This window comes from Carassius carassius, chromosome 39, assembly GCF_963082965.1.
Source record: "Carassius carassius chromosome 39, fCarCar2.1, whole genome shotgun sequence".
NCBI lineage: Eukaryota > Metazoa > Chordata > Actinopteri > Cypriniformes > Cyprinidae > Carassius > Carassius carassius.
Genome location: NC_081793.1, coordinates 21994780 through 22018382, shown reverse-complemented (window position 1 = coordinate 22018382; position 23603 = coordinate 21994780). Strand labels below are relative to the sequence as shown.

Genomic DNA, 23603 nt, shown 5'->3' with positions numbered 1-23603 from the left:
TGACTGATATTTCTAAAAGCTCCACCCCTTGTGTTCCAGTAAAGCAACCACACACACTCACACACACGCACGTGGCGGATTGCCAATAAATAATCAGCGTGACCCTTTTTTACGGGATGTCTCCCCCCTCCCTTCCCTGTTCACACAAGGTGAAACGTTGCATTGCCCTTGCGGATATAAAAGCGGTCGGTGTGTTATGACTGATGATATCTGACCACACACATGTTGCATATTAATCTGTTTTATTGTTGTATTTTATTTATTCATTTATTGCTTTTGCAGAGTCCAGTATTATAACGTCCAGATCCATAATTGAACGTTTTACAAAAAAAAAAAAAAAAAAAAATTCACGAAAATATGATTTCATGAAAAATTGGGACTTATGTTACATAAGGTTATTCGAAATAGAATGCAAGTCTATACTATAAAGTTAAGTATACATTTTTCTATGTATAGTATAGTATAGTATAGTATAGTATAGTATAGCATAGTATAGTATAGCAGTAGGCTATGCACAAGGCTGACTCGACTCAAACACACTGGCTGGGTTTGTTTCATACGCCATCTATAGGATGACAGCAGTAGACCACCTTCCAAAAGACCCCACTAAAACATCGGGGATATTCTTGCAATAATAGATTCACTGATCAGAAGCTTTGAATATTTATGGAGCACGTGAATCCAGTATTTATTGTATATGTCGTCTAATGATTAAAATCACACAGTCACTGTGCAGAGTACAAGTAGAGAGCCATTTCTAATCTAATCTAATCTAATCTAATCTAATCTAAATGAATCTATAGCTATAGCATCTAACCATAAATGCTTATAATTTATTGAAATATGATTTAATAGTTTAATTTATTATGATTCAAATAAGGATGCAAATCAGAATTTTAACTGGAGGTTTGAAAAGAAATAGCTTAAAATGTATGCTAAAATTACTCACTTGTGATATATTTCACATTTATTCATTTAGTTGACGCTTTTATCCAAAGCCACTTACAATTGCTATATATGTCAGAGGTCGGACGCCTCTGGAGCTACTAGACAAGTAGGGGTTAAGTGTCTTGCTCAGGGACAGATTAGTGTCTCACAGTGGATTCGAACCCGGGTCTTTCACACCAAAGGCATGTGTCTTATCCACTGCGCCAACACCACCAACATTTCAGTATATTTTCTCTCCTCTTATGCATTTACCGGCATACACTGTTGAAATAAGACTATATGCAGCTAATTTAATAAATTAAAATAAGAATGTTTCAATGCAAATTTTAGGAAACACTGAATGTGTGTGTGGGGGGGGGGGGGAGTCGTGGCCTAATGGTTAGAGAGTTGGACTCCCAATCGAAAGGTTGTGAGTTCGAGTCCCGGGCCGGCAGGAATTGTGGGTTGGGGGAGTGCATGTACAGTTCTCTCTCCACCTTCAATACCACGACTTAGGTGCCCTTGAGCAAGGCATCGAACCCCCAACTGCTCCCCGGGCGCCGCAGCATAAATGGCTGCCCACTGCTCCGGGTGTGTGCTCACAGTGTGTGTGTGTGTGTTCACTGCTCTGTGTGTGTGCATTTCGGATGGGTTAAATGCAGAGCACAAATTCTGAGTATGGGTAACCATACTTGGCTGAATGTCACTTCACTTTTTCACTTTCATGTATTCTAGCAGAAATTGTATTGTGTTATGATATAAGGTTTTTATAAATATCTTCAAATTGGAGAGGTCAGTTCAAATGTAAATAGGGAAGGTGCAGTTCACGATAAATAATGTGGCATTGTTAAGCATTGATAAAAACGTATAGAAAGATGAGAAACCAGCAAAGGCACAATTATACCTGGTCAGCGCTGCAGTATGGGGCCCTCTCTCAGTCAAGATGTTTACGCCAGTGCAAGCGTCACGCGCCGCCAGCAGCGTGTGTGTTTAAATAAAGCTTTGACACTCAAAGTGCAGTGAAAACATGGCGGCGCCCATGACTTGGAAAAGAATTCTGTTCTCTGCGTATACTCCTGCTTTCTCTTGGGTTTTTACGAGGGTGACAGATCGCTTTTTCAGGACACATGAGCGGAGGAGAGGGTAAATGATAGCAGTCGTTTGCATTACATAATTACAGTCGATAGAATAATATTAAAGTCAAGCGTGTTTGGCTAATGTTAGCTTGTGGTTGTGTAAAGGAGAGTTCATAGATTCATGTGTGAAGTTACAGTTGTTAAAATAAGCTTGAGAATATGAGCCGTAAACATTAGACCACTAAAGATGGCTGCTGCTTTTTCTCTACTAATGTTCGTGAGCTTATTTACATTATGTAAACATTATGTTCTCTTTCTTAAATATAATGTTCACTCTAAAATGCTACGAAAGGTGACTCATTGACATATTCGTTTGTGGTCAACACACACAATTTAAGTAATACATGTTTTGGAACAGGATGAGAATGATTAAATTATAATAATGATGAAGGCATAACCTTTGTTTTGAGTTATCTGCAGGCAGAATATCAGATATGTTCTGTCGGCAGAATCACTTGCTTTTATTAAAACGATGTTATCTGATTCAGGCATGTCTGATCTGATAGCTCAGCTGTACACCAAATTCATGGACATTTGTTCATGTTAACCAGCAGATGCTGCTTTTATTTATTTATTTACCGGTACATGGAAAATGAAGCCCAACTTGGCCTTTTAGTATATTCTTGTGAAACTGCTGTTACAAAGCAGACATTCACTGCTTGCATTCTTCTGAAAAAGTGGCTTTAATCAAATCAGTTTTCAGTGGGATATAAGTAAAGGCCTGTTCCTTAATTTTCTTCACTTGTTTAGAGACATCTGTAATAGGCTTTGAAATGTGGATCTAGTTTTTAAGGCGGAGCTGATGCATCAGAAAGACGCAGATAGCTAACTTGTATAGATTCGTAAACTCACCCCTGATTGACCTTCAGATTGTTTTAAGCTCGGTCTCTCCAAGGTCATGGCGCTGTCTGAGGCGCCTCTTTTTATTTTGTTTTCTCAGGAGTTATGTGAGATCTGCTGGAGTGTGCGGTGAGACTCCGGGTTCTGTGAGGAAAAGCACCGTCTGGGTTGTAGAGAACTCGGTGTGACCTTGGTGTTTGGCAGTCGATCTGAGTGAAGGGTTGAAGTTTGAGACTTCATGCTGTGTCATGCAGACCATATTACTGCCTTTGTCTTCTGAACCATGTTGCATTTGGGGCTGGACGTAGTACCCTGCTCTGAGTAGTTGGGAATCAAGTTTTGAGAAAAGAGAGTTGTTGGTTGAATTATTGTTTTTTAGAATCAAAACAACTATCAAATGTACAGGTCTGTGTTGCACAGTCAATCATCTCTCCAGCATTTGTTTTAGGAATAATTGCATGTGCTATTAAAAAGTTGAATAGTATTACTTTTAGTTATTATTACAGTTTCATGCGCTGTTTTGAAAGAGGCGACAAACCAAGATGTAAATGATTGTTGATGATTTTCCAAAGAACAAAGCAAAAAGTACAAAAAATGAAGTATTTAGTTTTTAATTAGTAAATATAGCTGTAATACAGTTATTTAAATTTTTTTTTAAAGTAGTAAATTCAGAAAAGTGATAAAGACAGTTATAAGATAAAAAACTGTCCTTTTCAATAAACTGAAAATATAAATGAATACATGTTGAATAAATTACCTTTTAAAATGTATTCAAAGATGACAGTCATTTTAAATTGTAACAATATTTCACAATATTACTGATTTTACGGTATTTTTAATCAAATAAATGAAGCTTTGGTGAGCACGAGACTTCTTTCAGAGATATTAAAAATCTAACTGACAACAATACACAATAGTGTACATTGTGTATTATATTGTTTGAAAGCCAGCAGGAAATAAAAACCAAGCATCAGTTGAGTATCTGTTCAGCCACCAGATTTGACAGTATTTACTAATACTGTAAATGGAAGCACTGCAGTGCATTGTGTGCAGTGGAAGAGGTTTGCCAGGCTCGGATTCTGATTAAAGGTTTCTCTGCCCCTCATTTCTCTCTTACTTCCTGTCATCCTGTAGGTCCACTGTGCTGCTCTTGGCCCCTCTCCTGGCAGAGGCGGACTCAGCCCCCCTGGCCTCCTCCAGACCTCCAGGCTTCACTGGTGCCGAGGGCCTCCACTCTCGGTTCCAGTGGATTGCTAATTATGTACCTGCTTTCAGGGTCCCTGGGGGCCGCATACGCATCCTCCACTCACCTGATGAGTTTTATCAGACTATGAAGGTATGCTTGAGTGTGTGTGCGCTTGTGTGTATTTACTGGGTGTAAGCCAAGTAATTGCAACTTCAGAGAGCTGTATTGCCAGTAAATATGACTATAAGGTTGTAAAAATGAAATCTCTGATATCTTATTACCAACAGATATTATCTCACTCCATTTAGTACCTTTCTATTTATAGTCAAATTTATATCATGTCATTGTAAAATATATTATGTTGGCTGATATTTCCGAGAAGGTGATTTTTTATTTAGTAAAACCAAACTACTATTATAAACATCATAATTTATGTCTTGGTATTATTTTTATGATTTTTTTTTCTAGAATTTTTATCCAATTAGATACTTAATAGGTTTAATTTGTAATATTGTAAAAAAAATAAAATAAAATAAACATTTGCGATTTTTTTTTTTTTTTTTATAAACTAGCTTTGATCTTTCCATGAAAATAGCTTTGAATTTAGATATGACTCAAAAAATTAATAAAGTTTAAGATTAAAAAAAAATCTTAAATCTCTTTTTATTACTTTTTGCCATAATATATCTTGTTATAAAAGCTTTACTCATTGTTTCTCATTCAGTTTGTTGTTCTTTCTGTTTTCCCAGGCTCGTATCAAGACAGCCAAGAGTCGTGTGGTAATGGCCTCACTGTATTTGGGCACAGGACCACTAGAGCAAGACCTCGTATGTAACATTTCTGCACACATTTCCTGTCACTGACCAGTAAATAAAACTTATCCTAAGAAGGAAAAGGCTGTTTTTGTGCAGTTAACTGTGGCCTGATTAAGAATTTTACATAAGAGGAAGTTGCTCAGGGAAGTTTAGCATAGGTCATTTTCTATTTTTACTGCTGTAATATTAATACTATCAGGAATAAACAGTAGATCATGTCACAACCAAAGTCAAATCCACAAACGTATTCTGAAAAATGACCCCAGCTGAATTTAATTTTATCAACAGAATTTGATCTGGTGGTGTTTGCTTAATCTCAATCTAAAATTTGAATTTAATCACCATTTCCGTGTGCACTAAACTGCATTTCCTTGTTCACATCAACATGCAAAACCAGCCAGACAAGCCATAAAGTTCCTGCAGCAGAAGTAGAATAAAAATTAAAAATAGTACAGAACCCAGGTTAACCCTAGTTTAAGGATGAAAACTTGTCAGTCTAATGTGGATAATAAGAAGCTGCTTTCAGTGACTTTCTGATTTCTTCTGAAGGTTGATTGCATGGAAGAGGCATTAGAGCGCTCACAGGAAGATCGTGTACCTGATCTCAAAGTGTCTTTTTTGCTGGATTATACCAGAGGCTCAAGAGGTCTGTTTCTCTGTCTTTTACTCATTTCAAACGTATCCAACCCAAATCCTTGGAGTTGTTGTAGTCTGAACGGGAAAACATAGGATTGTGATCCAAAACCATCTTAATCGCATCGTTTAGTGGTTTTCACTCAATCACTCATTTATAGTCACAATGGAATGAATGGGGAAAGGGTGAGCGATTACAGGCAAACCATATGCATGATTGTGTGAAATGGTGTGATCTACCTGATGCATCTCATGAGTTATAAAGTCGTTACTATATGTTTCAGATATTGACTACACCGAACATGTGGATCTGATTTCATGAATTGAAATCAGTCCCAAAGATCAGATTTCAAAACCAGATCAGATTGTGTACTGTGTGAACAAAGCCTTGCATTCTCACTTATTCATTAACCTCCCTCTGTATTGTTCTTTTGCTTCTTTTTGAACTACATTCTGATCTGATCGATCACTTTTCTGTGAAACCATCAGAAGGAAATAATGCCTACAGGAAAGCCCCTGCCAGCGGTCGTTTCCCTTTGTCAACACTGACTAACGTAGTTTCATGGCGTACGCCATATCTATATTTATTCTGATATAACTGCCTGGGTGTAATTTTGGATGATATCCAGTTTTAGTAATTGTAGGCTAGAGTTTAGAACTCCTCAAACCATCCGCCCCCTTATCTTTTATCTAGCAAACTACTTTACAGGAACTGTTAGTCATTAGATTGACTGCTTTTATTGTGCTGTACAACTCACCCAATGATGTCGTAAGAATTCATAATCTAATATTCATGGTAACTGAAGCATCTTATTGCAGCATAGAGCTTAATTTTAGTGGTTCAGATTCTGCTTGATCTTCTGAATACGACTCCCATTGTGAGAGGATTATGAGAGGGTGTTCAAAAAGAGAGTTTTTTGTTTTGTTTTTAATGTGTTGGCAATTTCTAGTGTGAACAACTGTTGGCTATGCGTACAATATTGTTTTCTATGCAAATGAGCAGTGATGTGATGTGATGCCTACGATATGAGTGCACCGAGGGGTCAGGGTTTGGTTAGTTAGCAGTGTCCCATTCTCAAAGCATCTTTCTCCATTGACATCCATTACAATAGCTGATCTTTAAAAAAAATGGTCATAACATAAACACATATTTGAGGTCAGTATGTTTTTATTATTATTATTATTTTTTAGCCTTTTATGCTGTAAAAATGCAATGGAAACAATAATATTGTGAAATACTATTATCATTTAAAATATATATTTTTATTATAATTTAAAATGTAATTTGTTCTTGTAACGGCAAAGCTAAATGTTCAACAGCCATTACTCTTGAGTGTCACGTGATCCTTCAGAAATCATCCTAATATGCTTATTTGCTGCTCATGAAGCATTTCTTATTATTACCATCAACGTTAAAAACAGCTGTGCGGCTTAATATTATTGAGGAATCCATGATTGTTTTAGGTTTTGTTTTGATTCGGTGTTTATTTTGAGGATTCTTTTGATAATCATTTGAAATATTTATAATATCTTTACCATCTTTTTTCATCATTTTCATGCACCCTTTCTGAATAAATGTATTAATTTCTTAAAAAAACATCTACATATATATATATATATATTAAAAAGGTGAAGAGTATTTTTTATGTCTGCTTACTTTGGTATCAAAGCTATATCTTGCCATAGTTCTATCATGACAACTCTCGGAAGATGAACCAATCAGCGTGTGCCAAGTACTTTAATGCTGTGAATGTCATCAGTTTGTGTAAATGACCCATAAACATGTGCCATCTAGGGTTTCATGACAGAACTTGGCATTTACAAGAGAAGGACTTGGAACTGACTATAAATTTAATTTGTTTTACAATTGTTTTACAGCTTTCCTTCAATACGGAAAGTGCAAAACTAAAGAGACTTTATATTACATAATAACTTAGTGTGAATGTCCCATTGGTGTATCTAATGCTTATTTCAATGTATGCACTGATTCTTTGCATGCTTCTCATTTCCTTGTTTGTTATTTTTCATTTGAAGGTAAGCACAATTCGCGCACAATGTTACTGTCGCTGCTCCAGCGTTTTCCTGAGCAAATGAGAGTGTCCCTGTACCACACACCTGACCTGCGGGGGCTGCTGCGTCTTCTGGTTCCCGAACGCTTCAATGAAACCATCGGAGTGCAGCACATCAAGGCATACCTTTTCGACAACAGTCTCATTATTAGTGGGTGTGTACACCTGCATATGTCACAGCAAAAGTGGATGTGACATGTTCATACACATATGTTATGGCTGGGTAACTAAAATATGCTTTCGATGTGAATACCAACATTTCTATCAGACAAAATATTCCCATAGCTATTGCTTTTCATGGTTCTAGGTTTGTTTTTAGAGCTTATGGAGCTCATGCAAACAGCCTCTGATCAGCGGAGGAGTTGAATATTTGTTCGCCCACTCGAGTGTGATATGATATCATCTCACACAGGGCCAATCTGAGCGACTCCTACTTCACCAATCGTCAGGATCGTTATGTACTTCTGGAGGACTGCGAGGAAGTGGCTGATTTCTTTGCTGAACTGGTGGGAGCCGTGGGCGACGTGTCACTGCAGCTCCAACCTGACAACAGTGTGAATATGAAGGAGGGAAAGGTGCATCCCTACAAAGGCAAGTGGTTTTAAAAGAGAGGGGCCTGTTTAAACAGAAGCTACTTCCTTAAATCTATAATGTCATATAAGACAATGACGGGGGATTTCCTCATAACGTTCCATTTCCAAATGCTGCCTACATTATTTCAACATCAAAAAAAAAAATCATATTATGTAAGGTAAATGCCCAAACACATTCACAAAACTGCAGAGGATGCAGCTAACTATCATAATCTGAGAAAGCTACCATAACTTGAGAAATATATATCTCATATGAATATTCCTTAATTCCTATTCATATTTAAATTAGACAAACAGGAAACTAAAATTTTTGGAAGATATACATTTTTAGTCATCTTTTCACTTTGAATATTCTGTATGTATTACAACAACAACAACAAAAGGTTGTGGCCTTGCTAACTGGATTTGGATGGATTGAATATCTATTTATTAAGAGCATCATTGTTTAGGTGCAGCTAAACGGTCTAAGTGCAAGTGATCAAACAACTTCAGCATTTTTTTGGCAACGAAAGTAGTCCCGATAAAAGAAACGAGTGACACTTGTGGTTTCCGCCCACTCTGACATACATGAATCCGAGGTAATGATGGTAAGTCACTCATTTCCTTGTAATACCAGCATCGTGATAACAGATTGAGTAACAGGAAGCTCTGAGCCTGCTTGCTAGCCTCAGGTCTCTGTGAGGCTGAGCTTCAGCCGTAACTCGGTGTGTCTTACGTTCCCCAGGCTCAGCGATGAACCTGAAACGAGTGAATGAGTGATGATGCTCATTCAGCTTTGGTCCATATCCGTAACCCAGCATCGTTCAATGACATAATCGTGGTGGATCGGGGCCACAGTTTGTCACAGATCCCAGAAATAGTGCAATGATGTCACCTTGCTGGTGGTAAGTGATCTGTGCTGGGAGGGTAGGAAAGGAGAGATGCAGGAGGATGATGGGTTCGGGAAGGAGCTATTTGGACCTCTATACATTCCGTCAAGACAATGAAGTCAACGGGAAATGATGGACTGATAGCCAACAGCGAGAATAGTGATGTATGACGGTAAAAGGAGGAAAATATCAGAATGAAAAGCACATGCACTCGAATCAGGGTGAGATTTCTTTATGCAACTTATCAGCAACAGTATATGTGCAAAGCAAAAGCATCACCTTCCAGTAAGAGTTACTAGAGCGCTGGTCCATTGAGCAGCTTTATCCGCTGAGTCGGCAGTCCGGACCTGCCCCTGTATTCTCCAGTAATTGAATCCCACTGTCTGTCGGTAAGAGCCAGTGAACTTCGTGGCCCTGTTAACTGGATGTGTTTGGACCTCTGAGGCTTCGGGTGGCTGGCTTTGCGTCTGTGGGGAAAGCCCCTATCCTGCTTCAAAGGGCCGTTTATTTGTTCTCCGCCGGCCACACATATTTGGGGAGGCTTTCACTTTTTCTTGTTCTCTGCATTTAACAAACAGAATATTCTGTGCGGCCTTACTGCACATTTTCCGTCTTAACCAAATAAGCACAGACACCATGGAGCAGCAGGCTTCTGCCATACATTACCAACATGCAGTGTTCTGCCCTGAAGCTAATTCATTATTTACAGATTATCTCTCTTGCTATGACTCACCGTGGCACATTATGTCTAGCAGAGGCGCCAGGGTTTGACAGAGCGCCTTTCCAGACGGTCAGCAGTTATTGACCCGTGTCTCTGAGGTTTTGATCATGCATTTGCAGGATCTCACATGAGCAAATACCTGATAGAATGGAATGGTCGTTTAGCTTGCATACCCGTTCAAATAAGTGTGAACGTAAGCACCCTGTTAAGATCAGTTTCTTAGAATCATTCTGTTTATCATTACTGTCAGGTATTTTAACTTGACTGACACGTTTCAAAGCACCTTTTCAAAACCTAACGAGTTATGCTGCTGTGCTAACTGAACTAGAACTTCTTAAGTTACTTATTTTAAGTTTTACAATAGTTTTTTTATAAGCTAATACGGTAGTATTTACACTGTTGTTCAAAAGTTTTGGGGTCAGTGTTTTTTTTTTAAGGAAAAAATTAATACGCATGAAGTAAGAAGTGACAGTAAAAACATTTGTAGTCACAAAAATGTATATTTCAAACAAAGGCTGTTCTTTTGAACATTTTGCTCATCAAACCAAAAAATCCTGAAAAAATGTCTCACAGTTATCATTGATAATTGTTAATGATAATAATAAAAAGTTATACTGAGGACTGGAGTGATGATGCTGAACATTCAGCTCTGCCACCACAGGAATGAACAACATTTTTTAATCTTTTGAAATATATATATTTTTTAATTATACTAATGTTTCACACTATTACTGTTTTTACTGAATTTTGGATCAAATAAATGCAGTCTTGGTGAACATTGGAGACTTTTTTCCAAATACATTAAAATCTCCCCAAACGTTTTAACTAGCAAAAATGTACTGCAATACACACAAATGTCAGATAAAATAGTAAATGTAACTTTATCAATCGATTTATCAGTATTTGTCAGCAGTGAAGGAAATATGGTTATAATCATCATTTAACATGCCATTTTGTACGTTTTCCTTTTTTTTCACCACTGTGCATTATGGGATTATCTTTTCTGTAAAAGACTCTAGTCATGTGGCAAAACGTAGTTTTTGGAACAGCTGTGCTTAAAATGCTGCCTATGATGGCAGCTGACTATGTTAATTGGAACTCAGCCCAGATGTATCCAGTATTTGAGTGTTCTCAGATGTGGTCTGTCTTGTGGTCTAACAGGTAACAGAGCAGAGTTTTCTGCATCGGCACAGAGACGGATCATGGAGGTGGTGAACACGGCCCGTGTCCAGCAGAGCATGCAGGAGGCAGAATGTTCAGACGTCCTAGACTCGGACAGAACGGAGCCAAATGACACTTGGATCTTTCCACTCGTCCAAATGAAGCCTCTGGGCATTCACCTGGATGAACAAGTAACCCAACGACTGCTCATAGAGGCAGGTGGAGACTCAGTCGTCTTCCTGACATCGGGTTACTTCAACCTGACACGCACCTACATGCAGCTGGTGCTGGGTGCAGCAGCAGACTACCGTATCCTCCTGGCTTCCCCAGAGGTTAATGGCTTTTTTGGAGCCAAAGGTGTAGCAGGAGCAATTCCTGAGGCTTACGTTCACCTCGCCCGACAGTTTTACAATAAGGTGTGCTTTGTTTTTTTTTTCAGTTTTGCACAGGGCTGGGCAGCATGATGTGTAAAATACCTGTACTGACAGATGAACACTTCAGTGTATAGCTTTGTTTTTTATAAAAGGAGCTATTTAGTTTTTTCAGGTCATGCCGCCCACATCTAGTGTGGACAAAATGTAACTAGGTTTTTTTACGGTTGCCAGGCACCATTACAAATTGGTGCATTAGCCTATAATAATATAATTCCTCTGATTTGTGAACTTACTGTTGCATATAGTATATTGGCTTCCAAAAATATTTGTATTAACGTTTTACATATTTTGTTATTATTAAGTTGTTCTTGTACCCATGCCAAATTTCTCATTTATTTGCGTCCAAAAAAGTATTTAATTCTGGATTATTAAATTCAGATAACTGCATTTATTGTGATATACAGTAGACTTTAAAAGTTTATAATGTTTTTGAAAGCTGCATTTATTTGATCAAAAATACAGTAAAAACAATAATATAGTGAAATAGTCTGCCCTGTTTTTAGTTTAGTGAAGGTTTGTTTGACTTGAAGTCTTAGTCTAGATTTAGTTTAATTTTTTTGACACATTTAGTCATGCCGTGTAATGTAAAAAAAAAAAAAAAAAACCCAGAAAATGGTGCCATTCTCAATATTAACTACAAATTATATTCATGTATTTTTATTAAAACAGCAACAACAAAAATACTTTGTAATGTGGCACAGAGGTTGTGTAAGTGCATTTATTCAGCATTCTCAATCAAAAAAACGATCCATGTTTGGATTTAATAGAGTTTGTCAAGGTTTGATGAAAAATTCAGTCGCAGTAAACTGCGCAAATGAGCATCTAAAGAAAAACAGATTGGCTGTATTACTCTTTCATTTGAGCAGAACATCTCATAGGAGATGGCTAAACTCCAACTTGCATGTTTGTTGATGTTTTCAGCTCATCAGAACTTTTCCATAATTTAAGAGAGAGTGTTTGTGAATGGTTGCCATGTTGTGAAGTTAAAGTAAAAAACATGGCAGAAAATGTCATTTTAAGAGAAAAGCTCTGAGAGGAGGATTTCAACACTTGACATCTCAATCCCCAAGCCTGAAAACTTTTGGAGGGCCATATTTATTCTCCTTTTTTTGTTGAAGAATCTATAGAGAAATTTTACTTTAAACTATGTTTTAGTCTTGTCTTTTTGTTGCTTGTTCTGCAGATGGTGCTGCATCTACAAATGCAATGGGTTTGAGTGTTGCTTTTGTGCTGTCTTTTAACCTTGATGGTTTTTTAAATGTTCATCGTTGTATTGTTAGTTTTTCTTAAACGCTCAGCATCCTGTCCGTTTCAGGTGTGTCAGCTGGGTCAGCAGAGTCGTGTCCACTTGCATGAATACCATCGCCCCAACTGGACATTTCATGCTAAAGGTAGGTGTTTTTCATCTGCACTGTTGTTGTTGTTGTTTTTTTAAGCCCTGAAGTGGATCAGCCCAGTTCCCAAAAATTGGGTGTAACAGGAAAGCTCATAATTTAATGCGTGGAGCAGGTTTCCCAGCACCTCTGATTGAATAGCCTCAGAGCTCTTCCTGGACAGCTTCAGGACACAGAGGCTGCCAGACACATGTGATGTTTTCTCTGTAAACCAGGGGTATGCTTTGGCTACGTTTTCTGGCTGTTGTTGAATGTTTAGTTTGGTTTAAAAATGCATGAATTCATAATAAATTTGATTTGGTTGTTCATATGGCATTAACTGAGTATCCCCATACACTTTAAAAGCCCCCAACCTGAAGGGACAGAATAAAATAGTGACGTCTGGAGAAAAATAGAAGCTTGACAAACCTAAGCCTCGTCAGTGGAATTCAATTTCAGGCTTCTGTTGAGAAGTCTGGCTTATTAGATAAAGCCTTGTCATGCCGTCATTTCTTGTAAACAGTGGAGCTGAAGTGGGAACAGACAGGGTGCAGAGGTCCCCGCAGCTGAGCTAGAACGAGAATCAATGAACATTAGCTGACGTTCTGATGCTGGCCTTCAACCTACACAAGGTCCACGCACCACCTTAGGAAAGAGACAGTGAGGTGGACTCGATTAAGCCTTTTTCACTAAGTGTCATGCTGTAACTATAACTTTCTCTCACCAGAAAGTGTGTTTTTTCCATTGGCAGCCATTCAAAATTGGCAGCAAGTAGGTTGTTTACTTCCAGTGGAGTCCGTTGAGATGAATGTCCAAATGTCTCAACTTCATATGTATACAGTATGTACTGTGTGTATATATATATATGTGTGTGTGTGTGTGTGTGTGTGTATATATATATATATATATATATATGTATATGTGTATGTTATGCTGGTTGAAAGTCTTTTTGTATACCGATGGCTATCACTAAGTCAAGTGGTCTAACTGTTTTTATATGTATTTCTAAAATCTGTGAAAAGCATAGGAGCATAACATTTTCGTCCAGTCATATCCCTCAGTTCAAGGGCTATCATACCTGCCTGTCAACGTATGTATTTGCAACGTATGTATGTAATTCCATGCCCCCTGTTTGCTCCGACATAATGCATCATCAGCGCATTCCATTATGCCACTACAGACCAAGCGAGAATGGAAGGCGTTATTATTGTAATATTATGTCCATTGTACTGTAATGTTTTCTCAATGTTGATTGAGACATGAGGTAATCTGACAGTGTTGCAGCTGAGCCTCCACCAATGCCGACTCTCGTCGTGTTGCTGGTTAGCCTCTGGTCTGCCTGTGCGCACGTTCAAGTAATTTGGAGGAGACATGGCTTTGGAGAGTGATTTGCAGGGAGGGTGGGATCTTATGCTTTCAAAGCTAGCTTGCTATTGCTAGAGTAAAAATTATGCTTGATGCTATTGCTTAAAGGGTAACTAAACACCTGGTCAGAGCCTGACTCCACCCACTAACAATATTTGAAAAATGCTGAAAAGTGGGCAGATCACAGCGGAGATAGAGGGGACTAACCGAGGGCGGGGCTGAGCGAGTGCGGCGTGAACCTGAGACCCGCAGTGACGGATTGATTGACAGCTGCTGTCAGAGACGCTAAAATGGAGAGTGACTGTAATGACGCAAGTAGCTTTGCAACAGAGCGATCATTTGAAGTAGAGGACTTTTCTCCCCCACCTTCACCTGAAGTGGAGGATGTCGAGGTGTCTGTTCATATCAAATCGAGCCGCTGGGTCAAACTGCGGTCTTACCTCCCGCACCGCGTCGCTTTTCAGCGCGAGCTGTGTGGAGAAGCCCATTTCCACCTCCATTGCGTTGGAGAAGCAACCCCGTGTAAAATGCAGTCTGTACACTCCAGCTCTAGGCGGGAACTCACGGTCTTCCAGGCCAAATGCATGCAACCACTGGCGCCTAATTTTAAAGTCTGCTGTAAAACTATGCAGTCCAGCAGTGATGTCACAACCAGCAACACACCTCCGTACCATCCTGACCACTGTACTAAATACAGATAAATCTACGCTAACTTGAAGATATAAATAACTTTATAATTGATATGCTAAATAGATGCGATAATAGTCTATCCTGATCGTTTTCAATACTCGCAATTCCAACTCCTGACTCACTACAGTGTTTTTCACGGAACAAGATGGTTTTATACTGACGAGGGCATGGTAGCTCGTACCAAGGGGCGTGGTGAGCTGGAGACTGCTTACGTCACCTGCCACCGCTTACGTTACTTGCCACCGCAACATCCAATAGGAAAAATCAACTGCAGTAGCCACCGTTCAACCTGAAGAGGGCAGCACTCAGACGTTTTTACACCATATATTGTAGAATTAAAACACTTTATACTCAAATGGCAAAAAAGTTACTCGAATCAATGAACAGCACTAATAAAGCCCCATTCTTACAGATCATTAACTAAAAAAAGTTGGTTTAGGGTTTAGTTACTCTTTAAGTAAAAACCCATTTTAGCATCCTTAAAGTGAAAGAGCAATGGAAATGGTAACATAATATTGAAAAAAAAACAATGCTTCCACAAATGTCAAAGGTCAGGAGGCTGAAGAATGTCCATTCCAAGTACATTTTTGCAAAACAAAACTAGATCGGACCGATAGCACTCCCTTTCAAAATAATTATTTTAGAATGTCTTTTACTGGCTGCTCACCAAGGCTGCATTTAATTTTAATTAAAAACAGTAATTTTATTAAATATTTTATTTTATAATAATTATATATTATTAAATATTATAATTTAAAATAACTTTGTCTTATTATATATTATTAAGTATTATAATTGAAAATAAAAATTTGTCCTATTTTGTATTTCTTTAATAATTCTTACAAAAAAAAACATTTTGTAGACGGACAATAAATGTCCCATATGAAGAATTTTAAAATGTATTTTTATATTATTTTATTTTCATTTTTAGCCAATTTAACTTCTACTTTAAAATAATAATTATTAAATCCAAATAGAAAGTGTAGAAAATACTGATATATATACCGTATATTGCAATTAAACCAAAAAATAAATAAATATACTGAGAGGTGATTTTTATTTATTTTTTTGGCCATGTCATCCAGCCCTAATTGAAGTATTAAAAAACATATTCACCCTAAACCATTGAATGCTAATGTATGATTAACAAAGTGGTCTATAATAGAATTGCCCAATGTCACAATGTGACAATGAAAAAAAAGATGATTTAATTGTTTGCTTGTGTTGTTTAGAAATAGAATTAAGTTGAATCTAATTAAGCATAAAGGCATTTATAATAGTGTATTAGGGCTAATTGCTAGATTTGTGTGCATAAGGAAGTGCTTGGGATTAATTTGAGGGTATTCCTGGCAGTTGTGTTACCTGATATTCAGCTTTCGTCAAGAAGAATACCTCAGGTCAGGGTGGTTATGTTTGGCAAGGTTTTGAAGTGACAAGTAATTCCTGCTACCTATTAATAGAACATATGTTTGGTTTGTGTACATAATTTGATTGACACTTTGTTTTTATTTTCTTCCTCTAGCGTGTAGTTGTGCATTGTTGATTGTGAAAAGGAAATATGTTTTCTGTTGTACAGACTCCACATCTTCTAAAGTCGTGTGAACAGGAAACAGATACTGACACTATCAGCCGCTTTGAGGCATCTGCGTATTTGTGAATGTGAAGCCATCCAGATTATTTTTAGAGTCAAAGTAAACAACTTTCCAGTAATGTGAAGCATTGTATAGAGCACTTGTCATCGTTCCTGGTCTGAAGAATGGGATTTCAGGTTATTTTTTCCACTTTTTCACAGGCTTGTGGTACTATGTGGAAGGGAGAGACCTCCCCTGCCTCACTCTCATTGGCTCCCCAAATTTCGGCTATCGCTCCGTGCACAGAGATCTGGAGGCTCAGATTGCTATAGTAACAGAGAACGAGGAACTCCAGATGCAACTGCAACAGGTTGGACTTCCTCTTCACAAATGCTTGTGATGTGCTTTAATAGCTGTTAGTACTATATTAATGGCTGGTCATTTTGTAAGGGCTTGTTCAGGAAACCGAGCTAAGCTCAACACATTGTATCAAGTGATTAGTTTTAATGCAGTTTGAACAAGATATTGAATGTAGACCAATGCATGTTATCACCCTGCTCTATTTGTTGGGCACCATGCTATAACACTGGAATAATTCAGTATTAGCAGATTTGAATACTGTGATTGTCCATAATGCTATATACCGGTTTTCTTAACTTAGAAAGCAATGGAGTCAGTTTATCTTTCAGATCTCAAACTGCATTAAACATGAAGGATATGCCATTAATCTTAACTGGGTGTTTTGGGAACAGAGGCTACAATAAAGCCTAATTAATTTTGAGTGTCAACAGTTTTTATAGTCTGTGAAATATAAGATTCCTGTAATCTTCACTTATTATCAGGTAATAAAAGAATCAGTTCTTTAGTATTCTTTATGAGAAGAGCGTAACAGTTGAGATGGCGAGATTTGAAGTGAAATCTTGTTTTCTGTCTTGTCCAGGAGCAGGAGATGTTGTACCAGAGCTCCACACAGGTGTCAGACTCCACGTTTAATCAGCCAGACCGCCACGTAAAGCTGTGGGTGCAACTGGTTACTCCACTCATCAAGAACTTCTTCTAAAGTTCAACAGGCCTGAGGTGACGCATATCTCACCGTCTATGACAGGTTGGTTGCTGACGTACCTTTTGAAGCACGTTTTAAACTTGTCAGGCATACAGAAGATCAGGCACATTACAGTGTTCATGGTAGTTTCAGACATGAGCAATTCCTCCTGGAAAATCCATCTTAAGATCATAGCAGCGTTTTGGAATATAGAAGCCAGTTATTAGCCAGGCCAAGCTGGTTATTATCTGAACCAGGCTTGTTATTAGCTGGTCGATCAGCCATCTTGACCACCTAAAAGTCAACATGAACCTTATTTACAGTCTTAATACTTGTTCCTAGTCTTATTGAGAATGATTCATTGTGGGCTCTTATTCCAAAGAAAACATTTTCATCCTAATCTTTCATCAAGTGTTATGACTTGCACTTCCTCTTCCTTTTCCAGGGACGTCACTTAGGCTGAAAGGGCTGTTTTAGTGGTAACTCTTACAATAGACGCATTTGTTAAAGTTGACATGAAATGAACATTTTAACTTATTTATCTTCTAAATGCATGTCATAGATCTTATTTTGAACAAGTCTTACGTGCACGTGTTAAAAAAAAACATTTCCTCCTGTAACATTTCTTCAAAATATAAATGGACCTATGGGTGAAAATGACAGAAAATTTAATTAACAGAAAGTATTGTTCATTGTTAGCTCATGTTAACTAGTGATTGATGACTGTAGTTAACTTAAGTTAACAAATAAAGCCTTTTAATCCCATCACTTCCCAGAGGATAAAATCATATAATCATATTGTCAATTTTGTCATATTACTGAAATGAAATGGGTGACAAATGGCAATCCATGTTGACTTTAACCTCCTGTAACTAGTTGCCCGTTGCCATCTTAAACTTGATTTTCCAGCAGGGATGGGTCGGTTGCATCGGGTATTCTGTGCATTTTATTATGTTGAAGCATAAATGAGCCATTCGCATTAAATGCACTGAGGCTCCTAGCCTAAAGCAAACAAAAACAGCGTTCAGCATTTTATTCCACTTCCAAATGAATGACTGGGCTCTCTTGCTCTCAGTAAAGTCAGACTTTCCCTGAAGATGGATGTACAAAAGCCCAGCTTGCCAGACAGTGGGTTCTGAAGAATTCACAGTGTCACTCCAGTGGTTCCTTCAACCCAAATCCCCGTCACACAGCCCAGCTAGAGCTGGCATGGTCAGACCACAGCATGAATCTGACCGTTCCAGTGTTGTCAGCCACAGACTGCTCCGCAGACTTCAGCTGCACTGGCAGTGACCTCCACGAGTCTGTTACAGCTGCTCTTTCTGTCTGCTGGATCATTCCTCTCTTGCCTCCATCTGATTACTAACATCCTCTGTCTTACTTGCTAAATGTCAGGATTTCGGTTTTCGTTTAAGCTATATGAATTAGCAAAATGAGGTGGCTTGTACGTAAATATAAAAAATCAAACTAAGCTGAAAGGTCTCAGCCTCTTTTCCTAACACAAAATCAGCCGAAAGTGTAGTGGAGTTGAAGTAGCTGCCATTCACAAAGTATTTTGATGATTTCAGCAATTCATATATAATGTACAGTGGACACTTGAATTTTTTTTTTTTTAAGCGTTGTTCAATTAGACAATAAAATATCAAACCCAAGTGGCTTGTTTATAAACAGTGTTAGAGTTTTTCTCAGTACTAGCCTGCTTTTCTCAGCCATTTTTTAAGTGACTTATATCTGACTGGTCTTAAGGTCGTTAAACCAAAGACAGTAACTGTAATGATGACTATAGAATTTGTATATTTATATGAGAATAGGGAAGTCCACACCACAACTATAATGATAACGGTAAAAAAGTAGTTTTGAATTACTTTCAGAACTTTTTTTTTTTTTTTTGACCGCCAATCAGAATCTGATTCTGTTTGAGCATTTAAAGCGGCAGGCGACAAAACTTTAATTGTCCTTTGGTGTAGACACATTAAAGTGTGATTTGAGGGGCCACTGTAGTATTCCTGGTCATGTTAAAATCCATTCTACAGAATTCTGGGTATATTATCTCAAAAGCAGTGCAAAACAGTGGGGGTGTCACTACTTAAAAGAGTGTATTGTATTTGTAAATTTATCAAAATATTAAGGACTTCATGTAATAATGCCATAAAATAGCAAATTATTGCTTGTAGTCCTACAAGCAGGGTTGTCTGTAGTCAAGGAAAGTTTGTTGACAATTTCCTTTACTTAGTGCTTACTCTGCCCTCTAGTGATTTGTAAAATGCATTACGATAAAACCATATATATATATTCTTTTTTTCAAGGTGTTTTAAAACTTCGCTGAGTAGCTTGCCTTGTACCTGTGCTACTGGCATGAATGATATCTTAAACTGAGTAACTTATTGAAATTTTCTGAAAATATAAAGATTTACATGTATACATTTTTGCGATATACTTTTATTCAGCAAGGACACATTCATTTGGTCAGAAGTGAGAGTCAAGGCATTTATAATGTTACTTAAGTTTTCTATTTCAAATAATTTTTGTTCTTTTGAAATTTGTTCTTCAAAAAAAAAAATCATTGTTTCCATAAATATTAAGCAGCACAACTGCTTTCAATGCTAATAATAAGAAACCAATGAATCAGTTTATTAGAATGACTTCTGAAGAAAAACACTTAAGACTGGAATAATGTCTGAATTGCTATCAGAGGAATAAATTCTTATCTTTTTTTTCAACCATTATATTTTTCAATGTTACTGTTATTACTGTATTTTCTATCATATAAATGGACCATAAGTGACTTTTCAAAAACTTTTTAAACAATCTTACGACCTAAACTGTTGAACAGTAGTGTATTTTGCTCAATGAGTTCCGTGTCGTTTATAAGAAATAATACATAGTATTAGATTTAAACCAGATCACATTAAGATTGCCTGTTTTTTTTCCTGCAGATGTGGGACTCTGCGTGTGATGTACATGAGGCATTTGCAAAAATGGATGGTTTCCTGGATGAAGATGGCAATGATAAAGAGGAAAGTCCCAGCGAGCTCCAGTGACGATGTTAGAAACCACCGTGTGCTGTTATATTCAATAACATTCATTCTGCTGCTTACCAACCTCATCGCTAGGAGAGAATACACGTGAAACCAGTATACAGGATTTGCTGCCAGTGTGAAAGACATGTATTTTTAAGATCTTTGGCAGATATGAAGGTTTGGCCATCAGTTTGATATGCAGTGCACTTATATGTATATATTTTAGTTAAACTTTTTTTCTGTTAACATTTCTATTGTGTTTTGTCTCTTTAATAAGATGCTGTTCAACAAAAACCATTTCCATTTATACTTGTGTTCAAATCCTGATGCAAACCTTTACACAGTAAAGCTGGGATGGATTCGAGCACCGCTGTATTTGAGTGTGAGTGAGTAATGCAGTATTAGTTGAACATCAATTTCAGCTTTGCAAACTGTTGGTTTTGTAAGTAAAACCCGCAGTACTACCCTTTTCCTAAGAATGTTTTGATTTTGGTGCCAGTGTGCATGGAGCAAGAATGTTTGCTTATTTATAAAGTTCATTAATATATTGAGACCAGATTATTTCTTTTCTCTTGATTTGTATTTAATTGGGTTTAAATGTCATGAATGACAGTGTTTGGAAGAGAAGAGACTTTTAAATGGTCACGTTTCCAGCTCTTTCAGACAGAGATCAAAATCAGACGAGGCCTTAAAGCCATGTCATTTAACGCACAAGAACTTACAAAATTGCCATAAAACCGTAAGTTGTTTTTAAAAATAAAAAGACCGCTTTAACAGTCATTGAGTGAGTTATTTGATGTGAAATACAGATGTGTGACTTATTTTTTTGTCACATCCACTGTAAAACTTTTTTTTTTGGTTGTTTTCAGTAAATGTTGATATACTCTTTAAATAATGCTTCTTAATGAACTTGGAAAGAGTATTGAAAAAGGTTACATGGGAATGATGAAAAACTCAATCTTTTCTTCACCCCATTACGTTTGCATATAAAGCAAAAAATTGGGGCTTTCGTATGCGTTACTTTACCCAGTACATTTAAGTTGGTTGGTAGAATACAAAACATAACAAAAATAAACTCTCCAATCGGTAGTTTAATTTTTGACATAGTTCAATAAATGTGAACCAAACGTACTGAAATGTTTTTTGGATTTCACAGTCTTTCAAGGTCACCTCTGAGATCAGTGAATAATGTCCTGATATTTTAAATAAAACACTGTTTAAGCTAAATAAACAGTATCAAAATAAAAACTAGAATTCATTTCAAGAATCAGAAAATCACTTAACTTCAGTTTTTAGGACAGTATCTGGAGTGCGACTGAAAGACAAACTTTGGCAAAATGTGAAAAATGTCGAGCCAACAACAACAAAAAAACATAAATATGACAGCAGATCAGAAACAAATAGAAAAACAAAGCTAGATACTCTCAAACAAAACCAGGCCAAAACTCTCCCAGATACTTCCAGTTCATAGCAGTGTAAAAAATAGGTGCACAATTAGCATTTTCTACTTAAAGCACAGAGAGGAACGGTCAAGTCTGCAGCAAGCTTACAGAAGCTCAATGAGATCCACATTCAGTCAGACCTGCTGATTTGAGATGAACTCAATGTTCATTCATGAGAATGAAACCAACAGAAATGTCAGACAACTTCTCAGACAGTCAGCTGCATGAAATCCTTTAAAACTTCAGGGTCATTCCTGAGATAAAATTCGCTCCAGTCCAGCATTATTATTTCCGTTTATCATTCGCCCCTTGTCCAGGTCCAAGCATCCTTTCAGCAGCCCTACTGTCTCTTCAGAGATGAGGCTTTCTTCTTCCTGGCACCAAGCATCTCATAGAAAGGGTCTCTGCTTATGGCAGCCCTGGAGACAATGACAAAGAGAGAAAATACTTTTTTTTTTTGCCTACTTCAATAATACACTCATATCTAGCCTGCTCAATATCGAGCTACCCAGAAGAGTTCCACCATTTACAAACTTTCTTATTACTTATCTTATAAATATCATATTATACTGATGTGAAATTAAAAATAAATTTAAACTTTTTTTTTTAATGAATAAATAGTTTTAAAAGTATAAATCATTTTAAGTGATTATTATATTATGAAATTGAAAAGGTTGCTAGGATGAAAAATCAGCAGTGCATCTACCGATCTATCTATGAAGAGTTCAGATGCTGTGCCATCTGAAATGTTATCTCTTTTCCATATTTACGTTCAGTTATTTCACTATAATGGCAAAGAAAATAACCTATGCATTGCCATTGCAGTGAAATTACTGAACCAACACATGAGAGCCTGAGAGAAATGCTCATTTTAGAAGAACATTTCAGATGGCACTTAAGAGGCTTTTGTATCTGAACTCTTCATTAATATAATATCTTTATATCAAACATTAAATGCTAATCCAGAAGATACAACAAAACTTAAAACATTATATATATAAATATATATATATATATATATATATATATATATATATATATATATATATATATAAATTTTAATAGTCTTAATTTACATTAAGTTTTGTTGTATCTTCTGGATTATCTGATTCAGGATTAGCATTTAATGTTTGATATTAACTCATTAATAATCAATGGATTCATCTGAAGTATGTGACAAATAGGAGATATATATATATATATATATATATATATATATATACATACTCGTTAAGTTAAAAACATGCCTCTAAAGATCCGAACAAAATTCCAGGCCCTATGAATTTTAGCTGCCAATCTGGGTTTAAGTCTATTCTGTGTCTAAATGAACCTCATGCATATTAAACATTCTGTCAGGGCAAAATGAGAGGAAGACTTACTTGATGCTTTTGATCCACTCCTCCTTCTCCTCTGTTGTTGGTGCTGAGATGCGGTAGAACGTGTGGTTTCCTTCCACAACCCGTCCATCTGCTTCAGTCTTACACGCTTTGATGACCTGATCCTTGTTGTCTGGGATGAAGAGTTCGAAGCAGTTCTGTGCAAAGAGAGCTACTTTAGAAGAGGATTTGATCTTGAACTTTTATTACATTAATCACAAGGATATTTTACTGGATCAAACTGAGGTTACGAGAACAATGAGGGCAGTGTATGAGAGAGATTTTAGCCACCCATATTATGAAAATATCTAATTATGATGTTATAATATAACATAATAAT

General features: G+C 37.0%; 2 protein-coding genes across 8 annotated transcripts in view; one reads left to right on the top strand and one right to left on the bottom strand.

The window, feature by feature from the left end:
- Positions 1-1922: 1922 nt before the first annotated feature.
- LOC132121632 (CDP-diacylglycerol--glycerol-3-phosphate 3-phosphatidyltransferase, mitochondrial-like) lies at positions 1923-21219 on the top strand. 4 transcript variants are annotated; one of them, XR_009426293.1, is made up of 11 exons: positions 1923-2070; positions 4038-4239; positions 4839-4916; positions 5454-5550; positions 7572-7761; positions 8019-8197; positions 10951-11366; positions 12700-12775; positions 16605-16753; positions 17324-17501; positions 20426-21219. XR_009426293.1 is itself a non-coding variant. In XM_059531234.1 (11 exons), exons 1-10 carry the CDS (start codon positions 1955-1957, stop codon positions 17441-17443), a joined length of 1623 nt encoding a protein of 540 aa, XP_059387217.1. In that variant the 5' UTR covers positions 1923-1954; the 3' UTR covers positions 17444-17488; positions 20362-21219. The 4 variants fall into 4 exon arrangements, 3 of the variants coding, with proteins under 3 accessions (XP_059387217.1, XP_059387218.1, XP_059387219.1); XM_059531234.1 differs by having other exon boundaries at positions 17324-17488; positions 20362-21219; XM_059531235.1 differs by lacking the exon at positions 20426-21219 and adding an exon at positions 18501-19704 and having other exon boundaries at positions 17324-17488.
- Positions 21220-21518: 299 nt separating this feature from the next.
- LOC132121630 (cytohesin-1-like) overlaps positions 21519-23603 on the bottom strand; it is a 60288-nt gene continuing 58203 nt past the window's right edge. For all 4 annotated transcript variants that reach the window (XM_059531229.1, XM_059531227.1, XM_059531228.1 and 1 more), the window contains exons 12-13: positions 23267-23421; positions 21519-22306 (exon numbers count right to left, since the gene is read on the bottom strand). In XM_059531229.1, coding sequence (XP_059387212.1) covers positions 22228-22306; positions 23267-23421 — 234 coding nt within the window. In that variant the 3' untranslated portion in view covers positions 21519-22227. The remainder of the gene's footprint in view (positions 22307-23266; positions 23422-23603) is intronic.

Excerpts from the sequence above, each read along its gene's own strand:
- LOC132121632 (XM_059531234.1), top strand. The coding sequence starts at position 1,955 with ATGGCGGCGCCCATGACTTGGAAAAGAATTCTGTTCTCTGCGTATACT. Across the intron at positions 2,071-4,037 it reads ACACATGAGCGGAGGAGAGG|GTCCACTGTGCTGCTCTTGG; the intron begins GTAAATGATAGC and ends GTCATCCTGTAG. Across the intron at positions 8,198-10,950 it reads AAAGGTGCATCCCTACAAAG|GTAACAGAGCAGAGTTTTCT; the intron begins GCAAGTGGTTTT and ends GTGGTCTAACAG.